The 27,390-nt window shown below is 50.4% G+C and overlaps 10 protein-coding genes across 10 annotated transcripts; 4 read left to right on the top strand and 6 right to left on the bottom strand.

Annotated features, from left to right (window-relative positions):
- Positions 1–3,681: 3,681 nt before the first annotated feature.
- On the top strand, positions 3,682–5,001 carry mdm12 (ERMES complex subunit MDM12; the record flags this gene model as incomplete). The annotated part of the gene is made up of 1 exon (XM_057264650.1): positions 3,682–5,001. One exon carries the CDS (start codon positions 3,682–3,684, stop codon positions 4,999–5,001), a length of 1,320 nt encoding a protein of 439 aa, XP_057122370.1.
- A 491-nt stretch (positions 5,002–5,492) lies between these two features.
- Positions 5,493–6,424, bottom strand: N7481_005430 (putative BAP31 domain protein; the record flags this gene model as incomplete). Its single annotated transcript, XM_057264649.1, has 4 exons — positions 5,493–5,874; positions 5,938–6,041; positions 6,090–6,227; positions 6,404–6,424. 4 exons carry the CDS (start codon positions 6,422–6,424, stop codon positions 5,493–5,495), a joined length of 645 nt encoding a protein of 214 aa, XP_057122369.1.
- A 734-nt stretch (positions 6,425–7,158) lies between these two features.
- dus3 (tRNA dihydrouridine synthase DUS3) lies at positions 7,159–9,463 on the bottom strand (the record flags this gene model as incomplete). The annotated part of the gene is given in 4 exon segments (XM_057264648.1): positions 7,159–7,240; positions 7,310–7,839; positions 7,853–9,200; positions 9,264–9,463. 4 exon segments carry the CDS (start codon positions 9,461–9,463, stop codon positions 7,159–7,161), a joined length of 2,160 nt encoding a protein of 719 aa, XP_057122368.1.
- A 966-nt stretch (positions 9,464–10,429) lies between these two features.
- Positions 10,430–12,026, top strand: N7481_005428 (senescence-associated domain-containing protein; the record flags this gene model as incomplete). The annotated part of the gene is made up of 2 exons (XM_057264647.1): positions 10,430–11,087; positions 11,149–12,026. 2 exons carry the CDS (start codon positions 10,430–10,432, stop codon positions 12,024–12,026), a joined length of 1,536 nt encoding a protein of 511 aa, XP_057122367.1.
- Positions 12,027–15,233: 3,207 nt separating this feature from the next.
- Positions 15,234–18,474, top strand: N7481_005427 (putative serine/threonine protein kinase (Kin4); the record flags this gene model as incomplete). The annotated part of the gene is made up of 5 exons (XM_057264646.1): positions 15,234–16,086; positions 16,157–16,533; positions 16,607–17,294; positions 17,356–17,788; positions 17,862–18,474. The coding sequence occupies 5 exons, from the start codon at positions 15,234–15,236 to the stop codon at positions 18,472–18,474; spliced, it is 2,964 nt and encodes a 987-aa protein (XP_057122366.1).
- Positions 18,475–19,404: 930 nt separating this feature from the next.
- N7481_005426 (Ldh family oxidoreductase) lies at positions 19,405–20,457 on the bottom strand (the record flags this gene model as incomplete). Its single annotated transcript, XM_057264645.1, has 1 exon — positions 19,405–20,457. One exon carries the CDS (start codon positions 20,455–20,457, stop codon positions 19,405–19,407), a length of 1,053 nt encoding a protein of 350 aa, XP_057122365.1.
- A 324-nt stretch (positions 20,458–20,781) lies between these two features.
- N7481_005425 (Zn(II)2Cys6 transcription factor) lies at positions 20,782–22,952 on the bottom strand (the record flags this gene model as incomplete). The annotated part of the gene is made up of 3 exons (XM_057264644.1): positions 20,782–21,720; positions 21,781–22,750; positions 22,801–22,952. 3 exons carry the CDS (start codon positions 22,950–22,952, stop codon positions 20,782–20,784), a joined length of 2,061 nt encoding a protein of 686 aa, XP_057122364.1.
- Positions 22,953–23,185: 233 nt separating this feature from the next.
- Positions 23,186–23,661, top strand: N7481_005424 (Dabb family protein; the record flags this gene model as incomplete). Its single annotated transcript, XM_057264643.1, has 2 exons — positions 23,186–23,493; positions 23,568–23,661. 2 exons carry the CDS (start codon positions 23,186–23,188, stop codon positions 23,659–23,661), a joined length of 402 nt encoding a protein of 133 aa, XP_057122363.1.
- A 117-nt stretch (positions 23,662–23,778) lies between these two features.
- On the bottom strand, positions 23,779–24,540 carry N7481_005423 (SIMPL domain-containing protein; the record flags this gene model as incomplete). Its single annotated transcript, XM_057264642.1, has 1 exon — positions 23,779–24,540. One exon carries the CDS (start codon positions 24,538–24,540, stop codon positions 23,779–23,781), a length of 762 nt encoding a protein of 253 aa, XP_057122362.1.
- Positions 24,541–25,934: 1,394 nt separating this feature from the next.
- Positions 25,935–27,014, bottom strand: N7481_005422 (bZIP transcription factor; the record flags this gene model as incomplete). Its single annotated transcript, XM_057264641.1, has 1 exon — positions 25,935–27,014. The coding sequence occupies one exon, from the start codon at positions 27,012–27,014 to the stop codon at positions 25,935–25,937; it is 1,080 nt and encodes a 359-aa protein (XP_057122361.1).
- Between the last annotated feature and the right edge of the window lie 376 nt (positions 27,015–27,390).

The following is a 27,390-nucleotide window of genomic DNA, read 5'->3' as shown; positions in this document are numbered from 1 at the left end:
GTACTATGGCACTACGGAGGGCTGAATTCTCTCTCCTTTTCGGTTCAAATGTCTGTTCATCTAAGGGTCAAACAGAGTTACAAGCTCTCGAAATATCCCACTGTCATCTGACAAACCTTACCAAAAGCCAACAGGAGCAGCCGGTATCAGATTATGGCCTCTCCGGCCCCGCCTCGGCCCTTGACTTCTGCTGTGCCGGCCCCCGAATGTGCACCCCCACCACGAGGACTATGGCAGGTGCCTTGTCCTAGAACAGATAAATGATTGAAGAATCACTCGCCCCATTTGTCATATGAGCTACAACCTGTACCTGACGGCTTGTGTTGGTTTGATCTAATTTGCCGGAGGGGAAGACCTGTTGGTGTCTGCAATACGATTTATATGGAATGATGTCAAGCGCAATATGCAACACCTAAACTCTATTTGGGGATGGGGATGGTCGATTCGATCAACGGTTCGATGGCCGAGGGAATCTCCGTGTTCGCCATTGGCGTGCGCAGAAGGATCACCAGGCGCAACCCACTGGCCTCCACCTTCTGGTGGCCCACCTAACCGCCAAAGAGTGTCTTTTGTTGGTGCAGAATGATGTACGGGCCAAGGACTTTTGGCACATGCCTCTTGTTTACAACCTGCAATGTGGTGGGAAGATACCCTGCGAGTGACGACTATTCCATTAGGTGCATAGGGCGTTGACACTCCATTCCTTACAGCACCCGTGCAAAGACTGGTCCATTCGCTTCGGACCATCAGCATGTCTTTGTACAGACTGTGCTGCAACTCGGCGCAGTCATGCTTCCCGGGTAACAGCACGATTTTCTATAAAGCTGGTTCAAGCTCTCCTTCTTTTCTCCATCAAATAGCACAAATCCATCTCCACGACTGTGCCCTCGCCCAAGCCCATTTTTTGGCCTTTTTAATTAAGTCCATTACACGAGACACTCTTCATTACAAGAATGTGCTCGGTCTACATCTTTCTCTATGACTGCGGCTGCTGCCTTAAAGAAGGAGGAGAGGTACCATGTGCCAAAAAAGGCACCCCGTTGTGTCACGGCATCAAGGAGCACTTCCGCCGCCGACACGGCTACAACTGCTCTAAGCATGGTGGCTAGAAGCTTTGACAAGGTTAGTGGGGTTGTAATTCGCTGCTTCTGGCTTGGACCGAACAAGCTTTTGCTCACACGACAATTCCTAGTGAGCGAAATGATCAGACGAATTCCGAAGCCTCTCGGACATTACCACTCAACGTCGACTCGGTATGATCATCAAGACAACACCATTCTCTCGCGTACACAAAAAAAGAGGCCGACATTGAACATATTTTTATTTCTATTCTTCTGCATGTATTCGGAGGCGGTCCTACAGATTTTTGTTTCTGTGCTGTTCAATTTTGTCCTATAGTCCACATGTTGCTGAAATTTCGGCGTGGTCTTTTTTCCCTTCTGGGCTCTTTCATTCTATGCTTTTCTCAATCCTTCTCCGCGGCTTGGCTCTCCCCATGCGCCGCGGAGATCTGTCAGATTTGCTTCTCGAATTAGCTTGTTATTTTCATTTCATCCATGGATCTGCCAAACCCTTGTCTTCCAATTTTGTGAACCTATGGCTGTTGCCATCTTCGTCCAAGTTTTGAATATCATGATATTTCACCATTTGCTACCACTACTGTGATACAAAGAACACATCATCCTGACAGTGCTTGAATATTATTTGGCTAACACTATACTAACTTGAGGTAAAGTGCAGTCAATAAATGCCACTCATGATGACGAGTACGTCTATGCGGATCCGCACTGGACCCCTTCCATGGGGACCTAGTTGATTTGGAATTGCACCTAGCCAAGGCCCTAGAAGCGCACTCAGATCCTTTACGCTTATCATGGCTTTGGGTGGGGAAATTACAACAAACTGGGATTTGCCGCCCCGCAAGACCTGTCCACAATTACGCGAATAATGGTTAGCGCTATTATTGTCAACGAGAAAGGATCTTAAATCTCTGGCGGGGAAGAGGTGCTAGGTGAAGGACTAGACATTGGAAGATGCCCATACTCTCGACAATGTGGCCCGCAAGCCAAGCCAAGCCTATACATCTTGAAGCTCGTGTTCAAGTACAAAACCAACACGTATCAGCGACGAAATAATGATTGACATTCTGTTGTGCGTGTTGGAATCTTTCCCATGCAGGTTTGGCTGCCAGCACCGGTGATGATCTGCCATCGCCCCGAACATCGAGGGCAACAGACCAAAGCCGAGCGGACAACATCATTTTGGGTTTCGGTAATCGAGTAGCTCCGCATCTGCGCCTAAGAGATTGGCGGTGCGCGGTTCTCTCAAAAGACGATGGATAGAACCCGATACTCTCTTAGGGACGTTAGACGAGAGTATGCGAATTAGTCGAGTGTGGTGATGAAATGATAAGTACGGATATCTCCGACCAGCAAGAACGCGAGCCTTGCGATGTCTCAATCAGGAAAATGCACAGCTTTGCAAGCCCGCCAAAGCACCGCAAAGGGAGGAAAAGAAAGGTTGTGTGGAGGGGAACTACTTGGTCATTGGTTCTTTCCCTGGGCCACCAGCATACTAGGGACCCTTGAATCAACGAATTACCCGGGTTTGATAACCGCGGAGTATGGTCACCAGTGCCAGCGATAGGTTCTCATCCGCGAACAGATCCTTATGGGCTGCATTACCCTAGGGTAGACCCCGCAGGTGGTTCGTATCATCTGATTGTGGCGTTAGAAGTAAATCACCAGCTACTAGCCAGGCTTTTCTCTCGAGATTGCCTTCCGTGTGCATTCCATAAGGTATTAAGCACTGCCACTATTAGTATGGGCATGGGGGTGGGGTTTGACTGCGCACTAATCCACGGAGCATACGTGTATATTGAGGCAAGTTCGCACGCCATGTACTGTTTCAACACAGAGTACCAAGCCTTGGTTCATTCATGCTACCCCATCAGCAGTGCCTCTATGCATGTTGATCACACTCTTGTCTCAGAGCCACGGTTTCTGGACCCCTACTTAGATGAAGGGAGTGGGGATACCGCAATGATGGGGGGTCATGGATTGGTGCCGGGCTCCCTCGGGGACCATAGCTCGACGCGAGGCGACATTGTGGTAAGAGTCTAGGTGGGTTGGATAATTTATGGCAAGGGGATCTGAAATCCAGGCGCCGCATTGGGCGATTCGAGGGGCCTGGTGGCTAGGTATTTGAGATACATATCACTCGCAATTTCCTTGACTTTTGGGGGCCAGAATTGCGCGTCCCTGTGTGATTCGGTAGATCAACACTAGCGCCCATGGCCGAGCGATCACTATAATCGGGAGTGGTATGCCAGAATTGGATGGTGGAAGTCATTTGTCATGGAGATCAGACCAAGTCCTCGAGCAAGAATCATGGTGGGCAATGATGCTGCAATCCTTCTGTGAATGATCTTGGCTGGAAATCTCCACAGGAACAATCAGAGCGATCTTCAAGTCCAGTCCAATGCGTCCCAGTTCCATAAGTGGGATGGCCCCGGTTGAGCGCCGATCTTATCTCCATATCACGTGTCCCATGGGATCGCGCGTCGGCGACCTTTCCAACCACTGGAATCCCCTTTGACAAATAATCCCACCCGTGACCGTGACTATCACCGAGCCAGTCTTTCGCGTTTTATGGGCCCGTGATTGTCGCGTCGCATATGTGATGTCCATCGAAGTCGATTGGGCAACTGCCACCTCCGGCCCAGATGGAGAGGCTCTGGCAGAGCGCATCCGCTCATTCGTGCACGACAAGTTCCAGCAGGTAGCTCTGCCGCGCTTTATTCGCTCCGTGCAGGTCCATGCCTTTGAATTTGGAACAATTGCCCCGGATCTCGAGATAAAGGACTTTTGCGAACCATTTTCGGATTTTTACGAGGAGGATGATGATGATGATGATGACGATACTTCAACTACCTCCGAGGACCTCCTTGACGAGCATGGCCACCCATGGTCAGGACAACATTCGGAGCTGCACGAGTCGCCCTACGAAGATGAACTGCTTGGACACAGCCCCGGAAACTTCACTCACCACCCATACCCAGGTGAGGGGTACCAACCCTCTGCTCTTCGGTCCCCGCTGCCTATGGGTGACCACTTGAACCCGCATTTCCTTCCTCGCGCAGGTACCCCAGGTATCCCGGGAGGCACATCGACTCTCGGTTACCATCTCATGTCACTGGGCGGTTTATCGGGAACACAAACTCCCCTGGCAGCTGTAGCAGGTGGCACGTCTTTCGCGAGTGGATGGTCAGATTCGGGCCTGGCACATGGCAGATCGCGCCTGCAACGCCCTTCCACACAACTACACCACCGCATGGACGCTGACTTAGATACGACCAATTCCGCCTCACGACCTTCAACCGCGAATACACACCCTTCCCACCCCTCTATAGGACATACCGGCAGCAGTGGGTCGAGGAATAGTACCGATCCCGCCGATATACCCCAACCCTCAATAGAACCCGCCATCGATCCCTCCGCCCCGCTTCCACCGCGGATGCGCGAGCGCCGACCGGAAGACTTCCAGATCCTTTGCCATGCTAGATATGCAGGTGACGTTCGCATGTCTCTGACCGCCGAAATCCTGCTTGACTATCCAATGCCCAGCTTCGCGGGTCTTCCTCTGAAACTCAATGTCACCGGCATCACCTTTGACGGGGTTGCGGTTATTGCATATATTCGAAAACGTGTGCATTTCTGCTTCCTTTCGCCCGAAGACGCAGACGCTCTTCTCGGTTCTGAGCAGGAGGCCGGGCAAGGAAGCCATAATCCTAGTGATGATGGCCGGCCCCGGTCTGGAGACCAAAAACGCCAAGGAGGCTTGTTGCAGGAGATCCGAGTCGATAGTGAGATTGGCCGAAAGGAAGATGGGAAACAAGTCTTGAAGAATGTTGGCAAGGTGGAGCGATTTGTGCTCGCGCAGGTACGCCGGATCTTCGAGGAAGAATTAGTGTATCCTAGTTTCTGGACTTTCCTTGTTTAGGAGGCCTTGCTGGACCTTGCACCTGGTTCACTGATAAAATTCTCCGAGGAAGGCAGTTACATGTGTAAATTTACGACTACTTATGATTGTGAAATAAAAGGATGATTTATGACCCTAGAACCTATCTTCAAGTGCAAGATATAGTTTGTAAAAAAAAAAGAAACTTCGCGAATGAGACGGAGTGCTTTCGAAGCTCTCCAAGTCATTGCTCGTTCCAAAAACAAATGGCTGTTGATGAGAATGGAGGTAATTGCGCGATGGTCAAGCTATCTTGGCGGGGGTAATTCGATCTTCAGACTCATCTCGAGGCCACAAACGTAGGATGTGAGGTATTCTATGAACAGTTCTCGAATACGTGTAGCCAGTATCGTGCACGGTATCAGTCGATAGTGATGGTAACTTCAAGGCTCTTCGGTGCCGATGATGAAGATATATGACAACATCAAGGTATGGAAGTGTGAAGTTGCCATCCGAACGTGATTGGTGGTCCTTTACAGGTCCTTTCTGACGTTCTTGTCACTCTTCTCGGCAGAAACCTCATCACCAAGCTTGTGGTACTCGCGGGTCAGGCCTTCGCATTGCTTCTTGAGAGTCTCGATGTCACGGTCCTTGGCCTCGAGCTCCTGCTTCAGGGCACCAATCTCACCGACAGAGCCGGCCTCGGCAACACGAGCAGAGTCCTTACCACCGGCCTTCTTGTCGCCTTCGAGCATCTTGACACGGTCCTCAAGACGGAGAACCTCGAGGATCATGATGTAGGTGCGGTTCAAGATCAGGGAGAGGAAGAGAGTGAAACCGCAAAGGTACATGTTTCGCTGTGAGTAGAACTTGCGTGCTTGCACCTCCATTCGGTCGGTTCCCAGGTGAGCAGCTCTGCGATAACAGTTGTGGGTTAGTTTTGATTAATTTATCGGATCATACGAGAAGGAAGCTTACCCAACACCGGCACCATCCTTAGTGAAGGCAGCCAGCTCTTGCTGAACCCGATACACACGATTGACACTGTCAAGGAAGAGGATCAGAATAAAGATAAAAGTGATCTGTATGATGTTAGTTCAGCCCCGTATAATATCCAGGTTCTGAAACACTACCTTTAGGCCGTATTGCAGCTTGGCAATGATAGGACTCTCCGAGATGAAGGCGAAAAGCTTGCGCTTGATGGTGAACGGAAGAGGGACGATGAGGGCCAGGAAAACGGCCATCTCAAACACCAGAAGGAGGAAAACCTATATCGCGCAATGATATTGTCAGTCCATAGTCTAATAGACAGAAAGATTTGTGACACGTTGCTCGGCCGGAATCGTGGGAGCTAGCCACTGCCAGTCAGGCTGCAACCGCCCCCGGCTCGACCGGTCATCGGAACAAGGAGGGAGAAAAGGTGGGGGTTGTTGAATGAACATACAAGGCTGTAGTAGAGAGTCATTTTGGCGAAATTTCCTAGTGAATCACTCCGTGTCGTAAATTATTCGTGTTGGTCGAAAGGGGGGTGGGGTGCGGTTGGAGAGCTTCGGTGACAGCTGGCTCGAGAGTAAACAAATTCCAGTGAGGGTAAGTGGGCCGAGGTACAGGTTCAAGAGATTAAACTCTCGCAAACAAGTAGTAACAGACGTGGTCAGAACGAGGCGTGTGAAGGAATTGGACAGTAGCCTGGTGTCTGGCCAAGTTTTAAGTTGTTTTAATGGGGGGAGGTTTCCTGCCTTGAAGGAATACGTCATGAAATAGCGTCCACGTGACCTCTATCTGGAATCACCACTGTGTTGCTGCCTCAGGCACCAACTAGTACTACTAGTAACTAACTATAGTATTCATTCACACCGTCGAGGCTGATTTCTACATAGTACCTAGGTAGCGCCTGCTTTCTGGTGGAATCGAGTACTAATTGAAACTTGAGATAAATCCCTCCTTTGAGACGGATGCGAATAATACTAGTAGTAGTAGTTACCTAGGCCACTTCAGGCACTTGGATGAAGAGATATATTTCCCTGGCATGAATACGTTATCTAGTACAAAGAAGCCTTCGGAGATTATATCCTTAAGAGGTCATATTTAAATATAGTAAGTTATATTCGTGAAATTGCTTTGAACAGAGTAATTTTGCAAGGTTGTGTGTGGTGCACACGTGCCGCCTAGTAGGTAGCATATTTTCGATATTGACATCTAGCCTTCCGCTTCGTAGGAATTGGATTTGTGCTTGGGCTCAAACTTGAAGTCTTTGTGAGCAGGACCAAGGAACATCTCACTAAAGTCGAAATAGTTAGTTCAAATCGTTTTCAATAAGTCTCACAATAACAAAAGACGGCAAACTTACGTGATCTTGACCCAATCCTTGTAGTTATCGCTGGCCATCAAAGTCTCCAACTCATTACGGCCACGGTAAGCAGGAGGTCGCTGATTAATTCTGGGAGGAAGATGCTCCAATAATCCAATAGGAATGTAGCGATAGGCAAAGCTGAGCCATTCTAGCAGGAAGCGGCGAGTAGTGCCGACACCGTGCTCGTCAGATCCCCATGCCTCGAGACCGTACTTGGCAAACTTCTCGATGTAGCTCAGACGTTCCGATGCAGACTTGTCCAAGTACTGGCCAGACTGAATCTCCTCGAAGAGCCAGGGCTTTATGAGTGCACCGCGTGCAACCATAACTGAATCAACACCGCCATTGTTGATGTGGTCATCATAGTCGATATGCGAGAAGCAGTCACCGTTTCCGAGGAAGTAGGTTTTACCCCCGTTCGGCTGGAAACGCGCATCAGGCTCACGAATAGTGTCGGTGATATCATCCTTCGTCTCGTTCAGTCGCTTAATAAGCGCCGCAGTATCAGCAATATAACCCCAGTCCGCCTGGCGAGTATACCGCTGTTGTCTGCTTCGGCCGTGCAGCGTAATAGCGGCAGCACCGGGGGGGACCGAGATTTAGGACATTAGATTCGTGGCCACCGAGAACCATACGCTCAACGAGCTTTTGAGCAGTAGGATAGTTATCCCTGGTTCCCATCCGGATTTTAACGGTGATAGGAATCTCCTGAGAAACAGCATTCATACCACGAATCATTTTCTCCAATTTCGAGTGGTGATCCAGAAGGGCAGACCCAGCACCGTCACGGAACACGAGTTCAATAGGACAACCGCAGTTGAGATCAATCACACGCAGGTGGGGGGTGAATTTGGAAAGGACTTCAGTGGCTTTGAGCGCTTGCCAGGGTTTGTTGGCCGTAATTTGAGCACCGAACTTAAAATCTTTGGAGTTGTCGTAGCCTTGAACGATATTGTCTCCCGGGATAACGCTGGGCGGGAGCATTTCTGTCTCGTGGGCCTTGAGCAAAGTCCACTCTGATTTGTTGCCTTGGATAAGTGGCATACTCATGGCCATCTCAGAGTAGGTGAATTGGGCGCCCAGATCGGTACAGAGTCGTCGGAAAGGCATGTTGCCTTGTGTGGTCAAAGGTGCCAATGTAGGGGTCTCAGGGCCAAAGTAGATGCGTCGTTTCTCAGACGGCATGAATGGAGGCTCGGTATATAGAGCGCGATTGTCTTCCAGTTCATCCTTGGTCTGCTCGGCATTCTCAGCTTCGACGATCTCATTCTTTTTCTTGCCATGGATGTTCTTCTCCAATTCCTGTGCTGCTGTATTGAGCCATTCGTTGTACTGATTGGCACGAGGAGTTGTCTCCTTCTTACGCGCAAGAGCGACTTTGTCCGCTGCGGGAATGATGTTGGTCATGCCCTCGGCATTCGCGAATGGCACCTTAGGCTGGGCCTTCTGTTTGCGCTCCTCATCCTCCAGCAGGATCAATTCCTTCCGTCCGTCCTCTGCTTCCCTCTCAGTTGAGTGGGTGCCGACCAGACGGCATTTCCAACCAGCCGAGCATGTTCCACGAGTGTCCCAGACAGGACAAATTCCCTTAAAGGTTGCGATATCCTCTCTCTTGTACTGCTTCAGATAGAGTCGGAGGTCATGTTCAAAACGGCACTTCTCACCATACTCGCACTCCTTGGGGGAGAATTCGGGGCTGAACATCACGGAAACACATAGTCCCTTCTCGTCTTTAGATGAACCGAAACTGCGGTTCGTGTTCTGGCCGGTGGGCTTCTTCTTCTTCTTTCCCTTCTTCTCATCGTCTCGTTCGGCGTGTGAGCCGGCCTCGGCAGCATCGTCGGTATTTGTGGGCTCCGGCGCAAACTTGGTCTTGGAAATGCGGTATCTATGGTGAGGTAAATGTAAGCCTGCCAATTTCATAGGAAGTCATCATGAGCAAGTATCATACTCAGCCTTTATGGGGGCGATGCCTCTATCACGTTCTGGGACAGCCACCTGCTCATTGTTATCTGATGGTATGTCCACACGTGCCTTCTTGGAAGGAGGCTGTTCAGTATTTTCAGCGCCGGAGTCACCGTTGTCAGCGGCGCGCTTGGTGACATCCACCTCCGAGGGCAATTGATCTGCCACTGAGTCTATGCCGGGCATTGTGATTGACTGGTCGTAATAGGAACGTAAATGTGAATCATGCGCCGTATCGTGCAGCGGGAAAATCCGGAATCACTTCAGCAACAGTACTTGAGAAGTACATTGATTTCTCCAAAAATTCGCAGTCTGCACCTGGTGGCGGAGAAATTTGCACAGTTTGCATTTCGGCATTGTAGACTGGAATACGCACTTATCATTGGTCAGATATTTAAATGCGGGTCAATGGCTTTTATGAGAGAATTGCATGCACGGAGTACATATGTATAAGATCTATAATGGTATTACTTCATAGGCAACTGTGTATTCCTCGGGAATCTCAGTCGAATATAAAAACTATAGATACAAAGAATCGACACGCAGCTTCCAAATATAGAAGATGAACCAACTTCGATGGTCGTACGACCGTCGGAGAAAAACTCTATTGAGACAAGAATCGAAATCGATAGCTAAGCTATGTAATATCTAGATCTTTCTACTAGGAGTAGGGCTGCTAAAATGTCTTGAATTAGTTCTGCCTAGTCAAATCATCTGTAGTGCTGCAGATCGAGTGACCTGGAGTCTGAGTCAATCATGACCATGTTACGCCACACTTGTGGGACGTAAGGTGTGGCGTTGAGGCAGTGCAACCGCGGAGAAATGTGGCGGTGCAATATCTAAGCGCCAGACCGGGTTCATAAGAGGTGCCCCTCCCTAAACACTTGGCCGGGGCCTAAGAGAATATTCTTTCCTCTTCATACAACATTGTCTTCTGATTGAGGTATTGTTTTGCCAAAGTTCTTCGGGTTTCTCTCTTCGTGGCTTTGTTTCACGAATCTTCCACACGACGTCATACCCTTATCCGTGCTCTATCAGCGCCCACATCAACCTTCCAAGGTTTAGGGTACCTAAAGGTAACCATAAGGAAGGTGGGCTCAACTAGAACAAGCTCCGATTTCTCTGTTTGTGCAAGAAAATAAATCAACAAAGATGTCGAGCACGACACACGACCCCCGACTACTCTACAGTGTCAACAATATCCGTGCATTCCATATCCAAGATGGCGAGGAGCAGGAATTGACGCCGTCTGGACCGCAAACGCTCTCTTTGCTCATGGTTCCTACGGCCGCATCCGCGCCTACACCACCATATGCTGCAGGTGCAGGTACACAGACACCAGAGGAGGATTTCTATCTTCACCTATACCTTCCACCCGAACTCGACCTTGCGCTACCCGCCACCACACAGATATTCCACCAGCCGCCCGATAGCTACCTGATTCCCCGCTGGGACATGGCACCTGAAGTGGGCGCCTTCATTCGAATCCAGTTTCCTGGTATTGGAAAAGGCCCAAACCATGTCACACAGGATGACATAGATACCTTTGAAACTATCCTTGCGCAGTGCACTGCCTTCCACGATCGTTCTCCTCCCACCCCCGGCGGCAAGTCCGATAGCTACGCGGCATACAATCCAGCCAACTTTGCACCAGGGGAAGGATATATTTCTTCACCTACCGGAGACAAAAAAGGTGATCACGCGCATGGCAAGATTGTACTGGTAGATGAAGAGGACGGCAGTGTTGTCGGCGAACTAGGAGATGGATACAATGTGGTTGAAGACTCGGACGTCAAACCCGGATCCAAACGTAAGTGAACTCCAATCATGTTGGTACTTGACCAGCGACTAACGGCTTTCTCTGTTAATAGGCCCTGTTGGAATTGAACTTCCAGGCGAAGGAGAAGGCAATCGTGTCAGCGTGAGTAATGTCTCCGAGGAATACCTGGCGATGTCCCGACACCCGGCGTATCAAAATTCGACAATCGTGCAAACCTCAGCTACGGCATCGCGCTTGGTTGTCATGGGGTCGACGTATTTGGCCAATGCCCTTACGAGCGGCGCGGACACATTCACCAAGAAGGTGAAGCCCAATCAAAAGCCAGTGACGTTCTCCGAAGCGACTCACGCCCGCGTTCGCAAGGTGGGCACCTTTTCCAACGGTGCTGCGGACATTTCCTCTCGTACAATTGGACAAGTGGAAAAGGTTGCACAGAACTTGGGCGCATCTTTTGCGCGCAAGGATGCTGCGAGGCCGAAGAAATTTGATAAGAGCAACCCACCGCCTGATTACAAGCCAGGAGTGCTGAACAAATCCATGATTGCGTTCTCCACCTTGGCCGATGGAATTCAGGAAGGGGCAAAGAATATGCTTCTTACCAGCTCACAGGCAGCCAGCACGATGATCGGTCATAAGTACGGCACTGAGGCGGGCTCCGTGGCAACCAACCTGACAGGTGGCATCAAGAACGTTGGATTGGTATACATTGATGCCACGGGTGTCAGTCGGCGTGCACTACTCAAGTCCGTGGCAAAAGGTATGGTGGTTGGGCGTATGCGTGATGGACAGCAGGTGGTTGTCGGAGCTGGCGATGGTGGCCAGGTGCCTCATGACGCGCAGGCGGGACCGTCGAATTTGGGGGCGCGAGACCCAGCTGCTCGGGGCCCATCACCGGGCCCGCCACCTGCATACGATGCATCAGAGACGCAATTGCTCGGCGGCACGCCCATGTCAGGGGCCAAGCGGTAAGCGCTCGTTCATTTTGCTGGATCGACAGATTGGGATTGAAAACCCATACCATACCAAATATCATGAAATGTGAAATGAATGTGAAATGGCCCAAGCAGATCTGATTCTTGCTCTTCCTTCAACCCGGAGTCCGAGGAGTCAGTGGCATTTAGCTCATCCTTGTCTTGTTTTGAATTTGGATTCTGGGCCCAGGGCGATTCGATGAGGTCCGATTTTGTACATAGATAGTCTTTTCTAGTGTGTCAATGCGACAAAGTTTCTTGACTGAAGGTTCTACGCTAGCTGGCCTTGCGAGTACGTATTCTGTAGGCACCATAGAGATGCTCCAATTGTCCGAGTCAACGGACATTGGATAAGAATCAAAGTTTCGGTCGGGTGGGACAGTCGTAACATCGGCGATATTCCCAGGGATAATCTCTGCCACTTGCAAATCCCGTCCCCGCCAGATCTTTAGGGCCGTGCGTCATTCTGTCGCCGACTTTCGCCCATGTCTTTTCCTCATCCCCCCCCCCACCTCGTTGCCGCCGGGTGCGCTCCATTCAATGAGATCTTAGGGCTTCCAGGGGTGGCAAGCGTGCCAGCGCATCATCCGCTTGACAGTTGGCCGGCCCACTCACACCAATGAGGCTGATCAGTACAGAACAGCAGGGACACCGCCAAACACCAATCGATCTGGTCCCCACACCGACATCTCAAGGAAAAGTGTGAACGGCGTCTGACTTCTGGACGGTCTCGATTTTGTGATTATGATTACGATTCCGACGTGGAGGACAACCGGGAGCGCTGCGGTGCCGTTAAGTGGAGTTCAGTGGAGCGCAACAAGCCAGTGCGGATACCCCGAAATACCCATGTCAGGAACCAGTCCGAGCCGCGATTTAATAATTTTAAAATATCCATCTTTCATACTCCCGACGGAGCAGCCGAAGTCGTCATTCAGTCTAAAGAGTTCCCGTGGGGAGAACGGAGGGGTTGCAGCTGGAAACTGGAGTACCGCAGGATCTGCTCGATCCGACGCGCATCCGTGGATTCAATGCAGCTCTTAACCATGGATAACGGTGGATTTCTGCAAGATACGATTCGACTTGGCAGGAGAGCATAGCTTGAAGCCAATTGATGGAATGTCTGGGGAGAGAGCTCTTGACCTCCCCGACCGTGGTGGCTGGAACTATGTGAACCCTAGAGGAAATGAAAGCGAGACCCTTTTTGTTCTCGAGCTCAACACAAACAACCAAGCTGAAGCTTACTCGAGGAGGCTTCTCTCTCAGCTTTGTTGCTACGAGCAATTTCCGCCCCAAGGACCACCTCTCCATATCGCAACCTTAACCACTCAGCCACGGGCACACAATTTACGTGGACACTCATCTCCGCACCCGTTCCCAACTGGACCAAGAAGCTATCGGGGCCCGATCTGCCCCAGGATAATGCAGAGAGATCTCGATAGATACTTGATACGGAGTACATAATATCGAATCTAGGTCGATCGCGCTTCTAGGGGCCTAATGACGATCGTCGGTCCTAGCGAGGTGCCCACTTTTCGATGCGAAACAACCGGCGCCGACCCCCTCTCCCCTTTTTCTTTTGAAACGGGCTCACGCCGTCCTATCCTTTGCTAGCTTACTTTACGGGCATGGTGGCCGTTCTGATGACGAGGGTCTCGACATTCACTTGGTCTTTGCGCTATGACTACTCCATAGACCCTCAGATACCTGCTCAGGCCGTCCGACCTTCCTCTTTGCTCTCCACATGCGAGGATCAGCCCTCGGGCCTCGCACCCGTTTCGTTCTATCACAGGTGCAGCAAGGGGATTCTCAGGGCAGAAAATAGTCGCGCCAATTTGGGTCAATTATGTACTATCTCTCTTGCGGCTTACACTACTAAGTATCCTCGGCTGGATGGAGCCAGCACGGCAGCCTATCATCAGAGTATTCAAGTTAAGTATAGGACGACAGAATCATCTGGTAATATAGTATAGTACTGTAGATAGAAAACCAAAATACTTAATGCCCAATACCTAATACCCAATACCATCAATCGAAATGTAGCTGGATTGTAGAAGGCTGGATAGACCCGCTGGTTCCCCCAGACTAAACGACACTACCCAAGGGTAGAGGTACTCCGTCGACCAAACCCGTACGAGTATCTTACCCTCTCTCTCTCTCTCTCCCTCTCTCCCTCCCCTTTCTCATCCACCTCATCCTTTCGTGAGGTCTGTCTCGAAGGCCTCTTTTGTTTCTCTTTCTTTTGTTGTTTGTTTTCTTCTTGGGGATCTCTGACCTTCGAACCCCCCTTTTTCCCTCCGACCAGTGTTTCTCGCCTTCTGGCTCCCCTCGCGCCCCCTGTCCGCGCCCCTCAGCCCTGGCTTAGACCATGTTCAGCGTCGACAATTGAACTCTTGATCGCTTCGAAAAAACCCAATCGCGCCTGAGACATACTCATTCCGCGTTCGTTTCTCTCCCCCGGTTTTTCGGACAACGTGCGACTCCCCCAGGTCGTGGGTCGGAAGAGGGGACTCTACAGACCTGCAGTGCAGGTATCTTCCTCTTCATTTCATTTTGCTTCGTCTCTCTACTTTGCCGACGCGTTGTTCCGCCGGTAAATAGCCGTGATCGAGTTTACCGGCTATTCTTTGGGCCCTATCGTGCGTTTTTTTCTTGTTCGCAACCTCCCCAGGCGTGGCATTCCTTTCCCCCCCATTCCTCCGATCGAAGCTTCTGTCAGTGCCCACCCTCCTCTCCCCTCCATTCCTGCCTCAGTCGCATGTTTTATCCTTTTGTCGATTGCCGATAAGAATCGAAAGCGGGGATCCTAAGCTAACCATCGCGTTTGACTTGCAGTTTGTGAGGCTGAAGTCGACACTCGGTGAGTGCGACCGATCGCCCAACCCTCTCCCTTTCGATTCTCGCCAAACACCCCCCCGGGAGGGCTCAGGTGTTTCCTGCGCGTCAATTGTGCTAATCGCAATTGGCTGCAGGCTCTCCCTGTCGACAAGGACCCAATAGAGCGTGTCGTATTCCGTCACACAGCCAGAAAGTCTCGCCGGGCTTTCTGCGCATCGAACAGAAGGTATGCCGGCGGCCGCTATGCAAACACTCTCCCCGCATTCACCCATCCCGTGAACGAACATATTGCACAAGCACATGCGATCAAGGTTACTGATATCTGCCTAGCAGCCATTTCTGAGGCCGGCCCCAATCAGCTTCTTCGGCTATGAGCACTTCTCACCAGTCGGCCTTGCCACTGTCCGCCCACGACTCCCCAGTATCTCAAACGGCATCTTCACCCGCACAAAGGAATGCGCGCAACAATTTCCCCGATATGCTAGGCTCACCACCGGTCCCGCCCCCGAGGGTCTCATCTACGCACCACAGCCGTCGCAGCCCCAATGGTTCATCGGGAGAGAAAGGCTCTCGCCAAAGTAAGAGTCGGGCTGATCGCAAAGAAAATCGCGATCGATCGCGCGATGACCGCAATGGCAAAAGCCGGTCCCGTCGCCCGGATCCTCTTGAAGAATCAACGCGGGACTCGGGCAGGTCGAGAGCAGCCCCCGTTTCCGCCCAAGAGATGAAACCCGACACAGAGAACGCACATGGGGCACCTCTAGTGAAGGAGTCAAGTGCAGTCATCAACTCGATACAGGTCAGCGACCCCGTCGTGGATCGGGAGAGAGAGCAGGTGCGAGAAGTGAGCGCTTCCCCGACAGCTGCGCCTGGAGATGTCGCTGCAAGCTACCCTAATGACCCCGTTGAGGAGGGAACTCGAACTGGGCACCGCAGTCGCCACGACTATAGCAACAACGGTAACACGGTTAAGCGCAAAGAGACGACCTTCGGCCATTATATTCTAGGCCAAACCCTCGGCGAGGGCGAATTTGGAAAAGTCAAGCTGGGATGGAAGAGAGATGGGAGCATTCAAGTCGCAATCAAGCTCATACGCCGAGATACCCTTGGAACGAATCCGAGTCGGCTGCCAAAAATCTACCGAGAAATTTCGATTCTGCGCGAGCTCGCCCACCCCAATATTGTCCGCCTCCACGAGATGGTGGAAACTGACCGTCATATCGGTATTATTATGGAGTATGCATCTGGGGGGTGAACTTTTCGACTACATCCTGAACAACCGCTACCTCAAAGATAACTCCGCGCGTCGGTTATTCGCACAACTAGTTTCTGGTGTTGGCTATCTGCATAAAAAGGGCATCGTGCATAGAGATCTCAAGTTAGAGAACTTGTTATTGGATCGGAATCGTAATATCATTATTACTGATTTCGGCTTTGCAAACACTTTCGATCCGCATGATCCATTGGAGGAGGAGATTGAGTACAATCTCACCAATAAAGAATACGTCAAGCGGAAGCGGCTGGACAAGATCGGTCCCACTGGGGTTCGACGCGGTGACCTAATGCAAACAAGCTGTGGTAGCCCTTGCTACGCCGCCCCGGAGCTGGTCGTGAGTGACTCGCTATACACTGGACGCAAGGTGGACGTGTGGAGTTGCGGTGTCATCCTGGTATGTCCTCTAAACAGTGTCTGGTATTACTCTATTTTTCGTCATTTGAAACTAATATTTTCTGCCTCTTCAGTATGCGATGTTGGCTGGCTATCTCCCCTTCGATGACGACCCAGCGAATCCCGATGGAGATAACATCAATCTTCTGTACAAATACATTGTCACCACACCTCTTACATTCCCCGAATATGTTACACCACACGCCCGTGACCTCCTTAGGCGCATACTGGTCCCTGATCCTCGTAAACGTGCAGATCTCTTCGAAGTGGCTCGTCACAGCTGGCTGAACGAGTATTCACACATCGTCTCTCACATTACTAGCAGCACCACGAATGTTGCAGACATCGCCAACACAACTGTCCCAGCCGAGTCTCAACCGGAAGCGCCCACTCTGGCACGAAGCGCATCGGTCCGCGAGCCACCGAAGACACACCAAAGTCCCGTACCAGCTGTCGGTGGACTTAATCACCACGCCGGAGACATTTCACAAGAATCGCCAAGCGAGAAATCGAAGACATCCCGCGATGCAAAGCGCAGAACAGTTCAAGTCGAATATGTCGCTCCGCAGTCCCAGACTGTACGAGGAGAATACCCTGCAGATACCGAGTCACGCCCTCGCGGTTCTGTCCAGAAAGAAGAGCAGGGTCCTCCAGTACCCGAGAAATCGGTTGAGCCAGTCCCCATCAAAGGCAAGGAGAAGCCCCCCTGTCAATTACGACAAGCCTTTGCCAGGACATTTTCCTCGCTCCACTTCGGACAACGTGGCTATCACAGGAACCCATACGACCGCCATAGCAACCTCAAACGCAAGGCCGACAACAGGTGGTTCCATGGCCTCCTTCAATACTGGTCGTCTGCCTTCACGAGGCTCATATGGGCAGCCAGTGGCCCCTACAGTCACCGCAACTAACACCGAGGGCCGTCTAGCACAGCCAAAGAGCCGCCAATTCGCACTTGGTCAGAACCCTGCACAGGCATCGACTACCTCCATCGGCCGCCCTAGTACTCAGCAACTTCCTTCAACTTTCAATCCCACGCCCCGGCAAGAGCCTCCCAAGGGCCACAAGCGTTCGAGCACCGTTTCTAGCCTTGGCGAAAAGCTTTTCGGGCGCACCGGTTCTATTATGAGTGGTCGCAACTCACAAAGCACTGCCGCTCGTTCTCGGCAAAACAAACGCTACCCTCCCACCAGCATGAAAGAGACTCTTCCCCGAGAGGATTCTCGTGTTTCCATGGATTCTCGACGATCTATGCAGTACGGTCACAACAGGAAAGCCAGTGAAGCTGGTGGTGAGGGCCGTCCTCGTCGCTTTTCTCTTCTCCCCCAGTCTTTTTCCATCCGAGGCTTTGGGCGGGCTCAAACCCCCCGAGGAAGCACCACAGACCTCCCGGCCTGTTGACCCCCGCGGCCCCCAGCGCCCAGCTACTGGCCCAGCTACTGGCCCATCCCCAACCCGACCTCGTGCGACAAGCTATGGAACCCAGGATGCTATGGGCATCGTCAGTGAGGGACCATCAGACGAGGTGCATGAGAATCCCCCAGACAATGGCCCCCTGAGCTATGAGTCACAGATCGATCAACAATTTGCGGAGCTTGGGTCTCGGTTTGACCAAACACAGGATTCATTTGGAGCCATCTCTTCAGAGCAGGTCTACCAAAACGATGACCAGTACCATGGAAACAACTACACATATTCGTCAAAGCCAAACTATTACGATGACTACAATGCCACCTACGACAGCTTTCCCCGGTCATCTATGCAAGCTGGTCGGTCCGGGCGTGGGCCCAACGTTCTGCAAAAGAACAACCGCAAATTTGCTGACGCTTACGAGTATGAGCGGGATTCTTCCCACCACTCCGGCAGTTCAGGTGCGGCCCGCAAGGTGATGGACTTTTTCCGACGGCGCGCTAAGTCTCGAGCTGGTGGTGACGACAGGTGAATCCCTCCACCGATTTGACCTCGAACAAAAAGAAGAAAAATCGTTTTTACCCGATCTCGCCGAGAGCAGTCGTTGCAACCAAATGGTACCAACAGTCCATGCCTCAGACTGTTCGAATTCTGCAAGGCAAATTCCAATCCAACCCTGTTCCAATATTTCATCCTATTCGACTGAAAAGGATCAGCGATGTTGTTTGGATAACCATGTGATACCCTGCTTTTCCTTCCCCCCCATTCTGTGCATGAAGCGAAATTTCTTCTTCATCCGCCAGGTGTTTGATTAATATCTAGCATGTTCATTTCCTTTGTTAGAATACATTTTCCTTTTCCCCTTGCTTAATGTTTCTTATCCCTATTTCCTTCCACATTTTCTTCTCTGTGATTCAACGTTTCCTTTCTCCTGTCATTATTACTCTGACTGTAAAGTGGGACCACAGCACTGTGTTCTTGTTCAGAGATATCTTTTACACCTGCGATCATTGCAGTCCCCGTGTCTTTTTTACGTTTATACTCTCTTTCTTATATGGGAGGGTTATTGAACGATAATTGAATTCCAGTGGCCCTATTTTTCGATGTTGCATCTCATGTTGTGTATTAGGTGTTCTCCTGCTTCGGTGGCATCTTCTTAATTAGCTAGGGATGGCTTCTACTGGTTTCCGATAGTTTTGTGGCTTGTTTCTAAGGACAGTTAATCACCTTAGGACATGGATTCGCAACATGATCTTCCATGTTCCAGTGGCTGTATCAATCATGACTGATAGTTTGACTAAACAAAGAGTGTATTACTCAAAATACAGAATTTCCGAGCGTACTCGTAGTCATTTTTGACCTCCAAAAATTCATGCTTCGGGTATCACTTATAAGATTTCAATGTAGTATTTCTAAATGCACTACTAGTACATGGTAACGATATCATTCAACTTTACACCAATTATTCCTGGACCCTCAAATGCTCGACCTTGACCAGATCGGCCTCCTTATTCAAGCTCGCAATCTCCGCATCTGCAAAAGGAATGCCATCTGTAAGTCTCTTCTCCTCCGTGATCATCTCTATTTCACCAGGGAAATAGATCTGATCCACACCAGACATCTTCTCAGACTCAGTAACCCGCTTGTAAAGATAATCCATTCTTTCCTTGAACTCGTCCATAGTCATAAACAAGTCCGGTCTGATGGCAACAAGGAAATGGCCCACATCCGCAGGTTTAGAAGGATCATAAGGATTTGTAACATGGCCAGCGAAAGCAGCTCCAGAAAACACACCCGAGAAGACATCCATCATAATCGATAAAGCAGATCCCTTGGGTCCACCCATAGGCAGCATAACCCCCTCCAGCGCCTTAGCCGGGTCATCAGTGCGGTCTCCATTCTTATCAAGGGCCCAATCTGTGGGGATCTTCTCGCCCCTCCTCAACGCCTTGTAAATCTTGCCCCGCGCCGCAATAGATGGCGCCATATCAAGAATAAATGGACGCGCAGCATTCCCAGAAGGTGCCCCGCACGCAATCGGCGAAACGCCCATCATCTTCTCCTTGCCGCCCCAGACAGGAAGTGCGGGCGAGGAATTCGTGAAAACAAGCGACATCATCCCGGCGTCCAGAGCCTGCTTAACGAGCCACGCGGACATTCCAAAATGATTGGAGTGTTTAATAGAGACCATGCCCATGCCGAAATCCTTGGCCATTTCAATGGCTCGCGCCATGCCTTGGTGTGCCGCGACGAATCCAAATCCGTTGTGTCCATCTATCTGTGCGACGACGGGCGTTACTTGGCGGAGAGTGGGTGTTGCACTGGCGTTTAAAGCTTGCTGGCGGATTCGCTCCATGTAGCTAGGGATTCGATTGCTTCCATGTGTGTCAACACCTCGGAGGTCTGCGCTTACAAGGCATTTTGCAACAATGGCGGCGCTTTCTTGAGGGGTGCCGTTGCCGATGAGGATTTGCTCAACGAAGGATTCCAAGTCCTTGTGGTTGATCAGATGCATTTGTTGTTGGTTTTCGTTGGTCATTGTGAATTTTGCTTTTAGTCGTTCTTGTTTGAACCACCTTTTGACTTGTCGCGGTTGATTCTAATATTTCGATATGGAGATGTTGAGCCGCTTTTAAGTACCGGGGGGGGAAGTTGGGGAAGCGGATGGCTCCCGCTCCAGCGGGAACACTCCGCATGGTTAACGCAATTGGAGTGGAGATTGGATTCAAGTTGTATAGGGCGAAATATACTAAACCATAAATGCAGTAAATTCTATATGAGATCGACTCTGGAGATACTTGGTCATATTCATTGGCCGTTGCTAATTTTTTACATGTGCTTAATTATTGTTGAACACATCCCACATGAGGCTGTCAAAGTCTGGCGCCCCAGCAAAATCCATGAAACCCCCAGGTAATGAATCATTGAACCAGGTTGAGCTATCCAGATTCAAATCATAGTCATCTCCAAGTGAATTCATTGACGGCACAATACCAATGGCCGAATCGACCTGCTCTGGAAATTCTTCAGCTACTGCGTTTCCTGGATGCGCTTGCATTGAGCTCTGTGGTTGAGCCCTTGTAGCCCGCGGAGACTTATCAAGGCTTCGAACTTTGATTAAGCGTTGGATAGTAGCACCTGACAGCTCGTGGATGCAGTCCCTTGCCCGCTTAGCTTCCGTCCAGTACTCCCCGATACTGCTGAGGATATTCAAGCTGATACCTGTGTCAGCCACCACATCGTCAATATGAGCCTGTGATGCAATCTTGGGCAGTCTCCAGATACTATGAAGCATGATGAGTGTACTCAGAAAGATGGAGTGCACAATGAGCCTGCTATATAACAGCGCTTCTTGTCGGTATAGTTCTCCGAAGCCACGGAGGAGCTCGACTGCATGCTGAAAACATCTTGCGAGTAGGTCATCTGAGGGCTCTGGAATACCAGGACTTGGCCGCAAGATCAAGATCATCATCTCGTGAAATTTTGTTTCGCAGATCTTGGCGATGGGCTCCATTCCTGTTGCCCGAGGAATATCAAGTAGCCAAGACTGGAGATTGTCGATCATTTCCCTCTGCCACTGATAGATATCAGCAACGGGAGGGTATGCGTATTTTGGTGGATCTCTGCAAATGCTGTGCATGACATATTTGATCTCGGAATTCATCCGCGCTAGCTTGAAGAGATGAATGGAGTATGTGATATGGGATGGTCGGGCTTGGTCGGGCCTTTCTTCAACAGCCGACTCAGCGAGAAATTGATCGGCAACATCTGATGGTAGCTACCCATAATTAGCATATGGTTCCTTTCACTATTATAGTTCCAAGGTTGCGTCACTTACTCGAAGCTCGCATGCCTCATCTCGAATTCCAATTGGTCTGCCCATCATTGTGCCCAACGTTCGATCAAAGGTGTAGACTACCCAGAAAATCCGGGTCCTCATCTCTTGCTCCAAGAAAGATATTGGGAAGTTTGAAGACACTCGTACATCACGCTGAAGTCCTAGGTCAATTAGAGCGCCCAGGCATTGATAATTGAGGCTCCAAATATTCATTCCACAGGAAGGATTGTGGAGAGCATAGACCATGAGAAGGAGGGAGCTTTGCAGCCCTTCCAAGGAGCCATCAGCACATGCCCCCTCAAAGTGCTTGGTAGCCGCAGTGTAATAGCCCTCTGCAGGCAATCGAAGTCTGAAGCGCCGAGATAAATCCGAGGCAGCTATCGCCAGCACCATGTATACATGAAATGCAGCGGAAGGATCAAGATCCGTATCATTGTACATTTTTTCCAGCTTCTGCATGTAAGATGGCTCGTGTAAAAATGGGTAGGTGAGATGGACGGAAGAGAAATATTTCGATGACAACTCGATGGCGTCCTCTTTCCTGGTTGGTAATGGAGCAGGGCTGTTGAATAGCTCCGTCGATAACGAAATCGGTTCATTTGAGCTGCTAGTCGCTCCTGTTGGTCCCATTCGTCGACCAGCACTAGAAAAAACGAGATTTGCAAGGAAGTAGCCACTCGAGGGTCCGATATATCTTGCCTCGCCGCCGGAAGACAGAGACACTAGTCCAATTTCATGAGCTTGTCTTGATGTGCGGGAAGGCTGATTGTCTTCCATATGTCGCTCAGGCCCGGTCTCTTCATTTCGAGTCTGTGAAGTAACAGAGCGGGTGAAGGTGTGATCTTCCTCAAGTGGAGGTTCAGAATGTGCAAGATCCACCGACTGGGGCGGCCCAGCTTCTATACTTCTACCCTGCTCACGCACCAGTGATTCGAGCCATTGAACGCGTTTTTGCAAGCTGGCGATGTAACTATTTCCCCAGTTATTATACATTCAGTACCCGCGGAGGAGATAACCCACGTTCGATTAACCTCTTGCTTCCCGTCGTTTATGCAAGTCACATTTGCCTTTTTGCATGAGGTGCATTGGGGTAGAGTCCCATCACACTTAATTTTTCGGCGTTGGCATCTCCGACATGCAGCACGATTCCGATTGCGGCGTGGGGTCTCCATTTCTCTCGAATTATGAGTGCTTGGAGCGATGAGAAGTGGAAGTGGAAGTCCCGTTGCCGGAAGAAATGTGCGGGGAGCTTCCGTCGGTTGCCGCCACAGCACCTACGGGTTCCCCCCGCCTCTTAACGGATGTCATCCGTCGCCTCGCTGCACCATAAAATGCCCAATTCACGCCAGTTTAATCTTCAAATAACTTGAAATCTATTACTTGATCCCCAGCATTCCATTCAAAAATGACAATCTGCCATATCGGTTCGTTCGTTGGAATCCTTCCTAGCATTGTGCGCTTATTGACCTCCGGGCTTCCAATAGTCTTGTTTAAATTTCGGGCAGATGCTTCGTCTGCCGTACGAGAGGAATTTCTTACGCAAATAAAAACACTCAAATCATTGCCTTGTGTCAAGAGCCAAAGACTTGTCGTGGGAGGTCCTTCTATTACTGAGCCTATCGAGAAGAGCAAGGGGTTCCAGTACGCCTTAGTGAGCTACCATGAAGACCGGGCAGCGCTGGCTGCGTACCAGGCAAGCAGTGAGCATGAAAGGTAACTTGAATACATATTCCGATTTCGAGTTAATTGGTACATGTGCCATCGAAGCAGCTAACAAATCTACGAAGGGTTACGCATACATATTTTATTCCTTACAGGGAAGATCTGGTTCGATTTGACTTCGAAGTAGATTCGGTGGACGAGCCGCTGATTGGGTTTTGATTGATTTGATTCAAGCAGTAGATGATAGAATTTTTTTCAAAAAAATATATGAATTAAAACTCAAATATGCAATCGATCCCAGGCAACATACTGCAAGGGGCTAGTTGCCTGTCAGTGTCACCCATTACTTTCCGGGTACGACTGAAATTCAATGTGCACCGAGCTCGTAAATTTGATATTTTGGGGGCTTAGGCTCAGCATCTCAGATGGCTGAGACGCCTGGGGAGTAGCGCATCCAAACCCAGCAGTAGCACTACCGCCAAAAAGACCTCCACCAGATGGCGCCGGAGCAGACCCAAAAAGAGACCTTCCTACCGGTGCATGTTGCATGGTAGCGTTCTGCCCTCCATCCATGATATCCACCGCGTATACTTCTCGTCCAACCTCAGCGGCATAATCATTTGCTTTAGTGACTGCATCACGAATGGCCTCCCTGCGAACTTGGGAGCCCAGGGTTTTCTGAGTGGCCTCGCTCAAACTCCAATCGATAGAGGAGATTTCCACATTGGAATAAGTCAGAAGCTGGCCAACTACCTCGCTGAGTTTTGTGATATCACGGAATACGATGCTAAGGGACATGGAAGCCTGATACACCTTCTCTAATGGTTGACCATCCCTGTCACGGGGGGTGAAGTTCCGCGTGCTTAGAAAGGTGGAGGCGACATTGGTAACGGCCGCGTCTGCAGTTGCGGTGCCCGCCTGAGTCTTTGGAGACAATGTCTTGAAAAGACCAGTGAGTTCATTGGACCTCGAAACCACTTCCTTGGAAACGGTTTCTAGTTTGGGGCCCTGTGATTCCACAGAAAGTCGAAGGAGACCCTGCTCGGCCAGGCGAGTGATGGATGACTCGCCGTTTACTCTGATCTTGAGAGGTTCCATGGCGAGCAAGGAATTTCAGGTATTGAAAGATCTAGGAAGAGGAAGAAGAAACCTGTTTCCCTTCTTTGAGGTCGAGATCTTTCTAAAAGAAAAAAAAAATCATACCCCACGCCACGGCGAGGCGATGCTAACCGACGAGACGAAGGTGAGCCTGGAGTTAGGCGGCTCCACCGCAGCACAGCCCTCCGGCAAGGCTACAGTCACCCGATAGGACCACGACGAACCTAACCTCCCTGCAGTTTGCCATATATCTTTCTAGGTGACCTTCCGTCAATGCTCTCAGAAGCAAGAGAAATTAGTGTGAATTACTCGTAGAAATACATTTACTGGCCTAGGTTGTTGTCTCATGAGGGTTTGGCTTTTGGTCACATTAGACAAATTCCGATCACTGGCATGTACTGGTATTCGGTAGTAGATTAGAGTGCGAGAAAGCAAGTTTGAGGCCACTCTGTTTTCCTGTATACCTTTTGGAATATTTGGACGGATTCTTAACCAAAGCCCAGAAGATCGAAAGATCCCCAAGTGGAGTAAGGTCCAAACTTATTACTAGACACTGGATGAGCTTCATACTACTACTTGCCTTGTGGCTATCGCGTTCACCGGGGATATTGATACATTAATGGAACACAGTTGAGAAACCAAATTACCAACATACTTGAACTATTATATCAACACTCCACGTACAGTGGCGTTGCAAAAGTTTGAAACCCCATGTTGACTGTTCTTGTCTCCGCCTTCTAATCGCGGGCTAGTTAGCTACCCTACTAGTTTCCCATTAGAAGGCGGTAAATCATGATAGGCAGGATGGGGTTTCAAACTTTTACAACGCCACTGTAGCAGGCCGTGTCATACTAGTACCTCGTCGCTTTCCGAGCCCTGGAAGACAACTTGAACCCGGCCAGCAGGCAACTCCGACTTCAATCATCCCATCATCAATGATGCATCAAATGCTTGAATATCATGATGTATTGAGTTTTTCTTTCTTCTTTTCTTTTTTCCAAATCTCCAATTTCAAATTCAATAACCCCCAAGTAAATAAATGATGGCAAGAGATGCAAAGTTGTCGCGTGAGACCACATTGTTATTGTCATACCATGCGGATGTATTCTCTTTTTTTTTCATGCGAGCCGAGTTGATTCCAAGGTTGTCGTCTCCGTCGATTTTTGACCGTCGACGAGGGAAAAGGCTGGCTGCGAAATTAAAGAGAATGTGAGCTGCCGTAAAAATGACGGGGTTCTTTGTCCAACGTGAAACTTACTTTCAAACATCTAGATCCCCCTTTCTCCCATTGCCTCTCTACCGCTCCTTTTCAACCGGCTCTCATTACGCCTAGTTTGAGAATCACCCAGTTAAAGTCACGACTTGAGGCTCATCTTACCCATGACCGAACATGCTTAGGATTGCGGCTTCCAAGGATAAGGATAGTGTTCCTTTTGTCTCGGTAGAGAATCCTGGTACGGTGCTGCAGCTGCTTGGTAAGACTGGGCCGATGCTGGTTGGGCCGCAGGGCTGACGCCAGGCATGGGAATGGCCTGGGTTCGTTGGGATGGCAGAAACAAAGAAGGGACGTGGTCTATTGACGACTGCAAAGACGAGTGCGGGTTTTCCCCGCCCCTCTGACTTACGGAATATGGCTCTGCAAATGAATTCTCAGTGGAGTGTTGGCTGGGAGATGCAGTGCTGCAATAATTGATCTGTGGCGCCGAGAGGGCGATGGATGGTGGGAGCGCCAGACGCGCCCCCTGTTGCATATGCCCGTCTAACACATAAGACTCCATGCGCCCTGGCAACTCCGACCCCGAGGCCTCGCCTAGAGATGGCGAACGCGTGTTTGTGTATTGCTGCCAATCTTGAGGGTGCGACGATCGACTTGACATCGATACGGCCGATGGTGTCCGTGGAAGCCTCGACGAGAAAGGATGAGATGATCCGGCAAACTGAGATGATGGAAGCATCGTGCTAGCTTCTGGGACATTCGACGCTGAATTCCCAGGATCTTCACCCGAATGCCAACTACTTGGGTAGGGAAGAACTTCTTCACCATCTGCTGCCATTCCGGGATGGCCTGAATAGGCCAGCTGGCGTTTCAAGCGACCGACCTCGTCCTCTAGAGCAGCATTCCTTTGAAGGATCTCTTGAAATTGATCATTTTGGGATCGCATTTCCGCAATCTGGGCCTGCAGGAACGAAACTTGTGTCTCGAGTTGCTCGATATGCTCTTTGGTGCGCTGTCGAATGGATCGTTGAGCTTCCCGGTCGTTTGCACGTTTCCGTTCCAGCTGCTCGGAAGAGAGAGCAGCAACTTTTCGGGTTCCTGAACGAGACTCACGCTTTCTGGGTGGTGGTCCGGCGTCTTGACTGTCCATAGCACGTTTCGATGTTGGGCTAGCAAAGCTAGGCTCCAGATTCTTGATGGCAGCCCGACTTTTCTTGACCCAGTCGTCTCGCACAAAAAGGGCGTTCGTGGTGACCATGGATCTAATAGTGGCCACTGGGGGAAGAAGAGCCAGCATAAAGGCCAGGGCCTATAGACGCGAGCGCTTTACAAGATGGCGTTGAGTGTGTTGACGTACCCTCGTGCGGGCGGCCCCTGTTATCACCAGACCCGACCCGCAGTAGGGGTATCAGAAAAGGAAGCAGATGGTCTGGACCAAATCCCGACTAGAGTAACTAAACGAAAAGAACTCTGGGCTACTCCGCAATGGGGCGAAAGATGGGGGTTTGGAGCCTAGGCGGTCTCTATGGCAGTGGTCTGCAGGGGATCAAGTGCCTTAAATAAGGGCTCATACCACCACGATGGCCCTGTATCTTTCTCCGGATGTGCATTGGCATAAGGCCAGGCCCCAAGCA

The sequence above is a fragment of the Penicillium waksmanii genome (genome assembly GCF_028829765.1).
Source record: "Penicillium waksmanii strain IBT 27052 chromosome Unknown utg000005l:1.0-5232799.0:1.0-5237142.0, whole genome shotgun sequence".
NCBI classification, from domain to species: Eukaryota; Fungi; Ascomycota; class Eurotiomycetes; order Eurotiales; family Aspergillaceae; genus Penicillium; species Penicillium waksmanii.
This window is presented reverse-complemented; position numbering and strand designations above follow the sequence as displayed.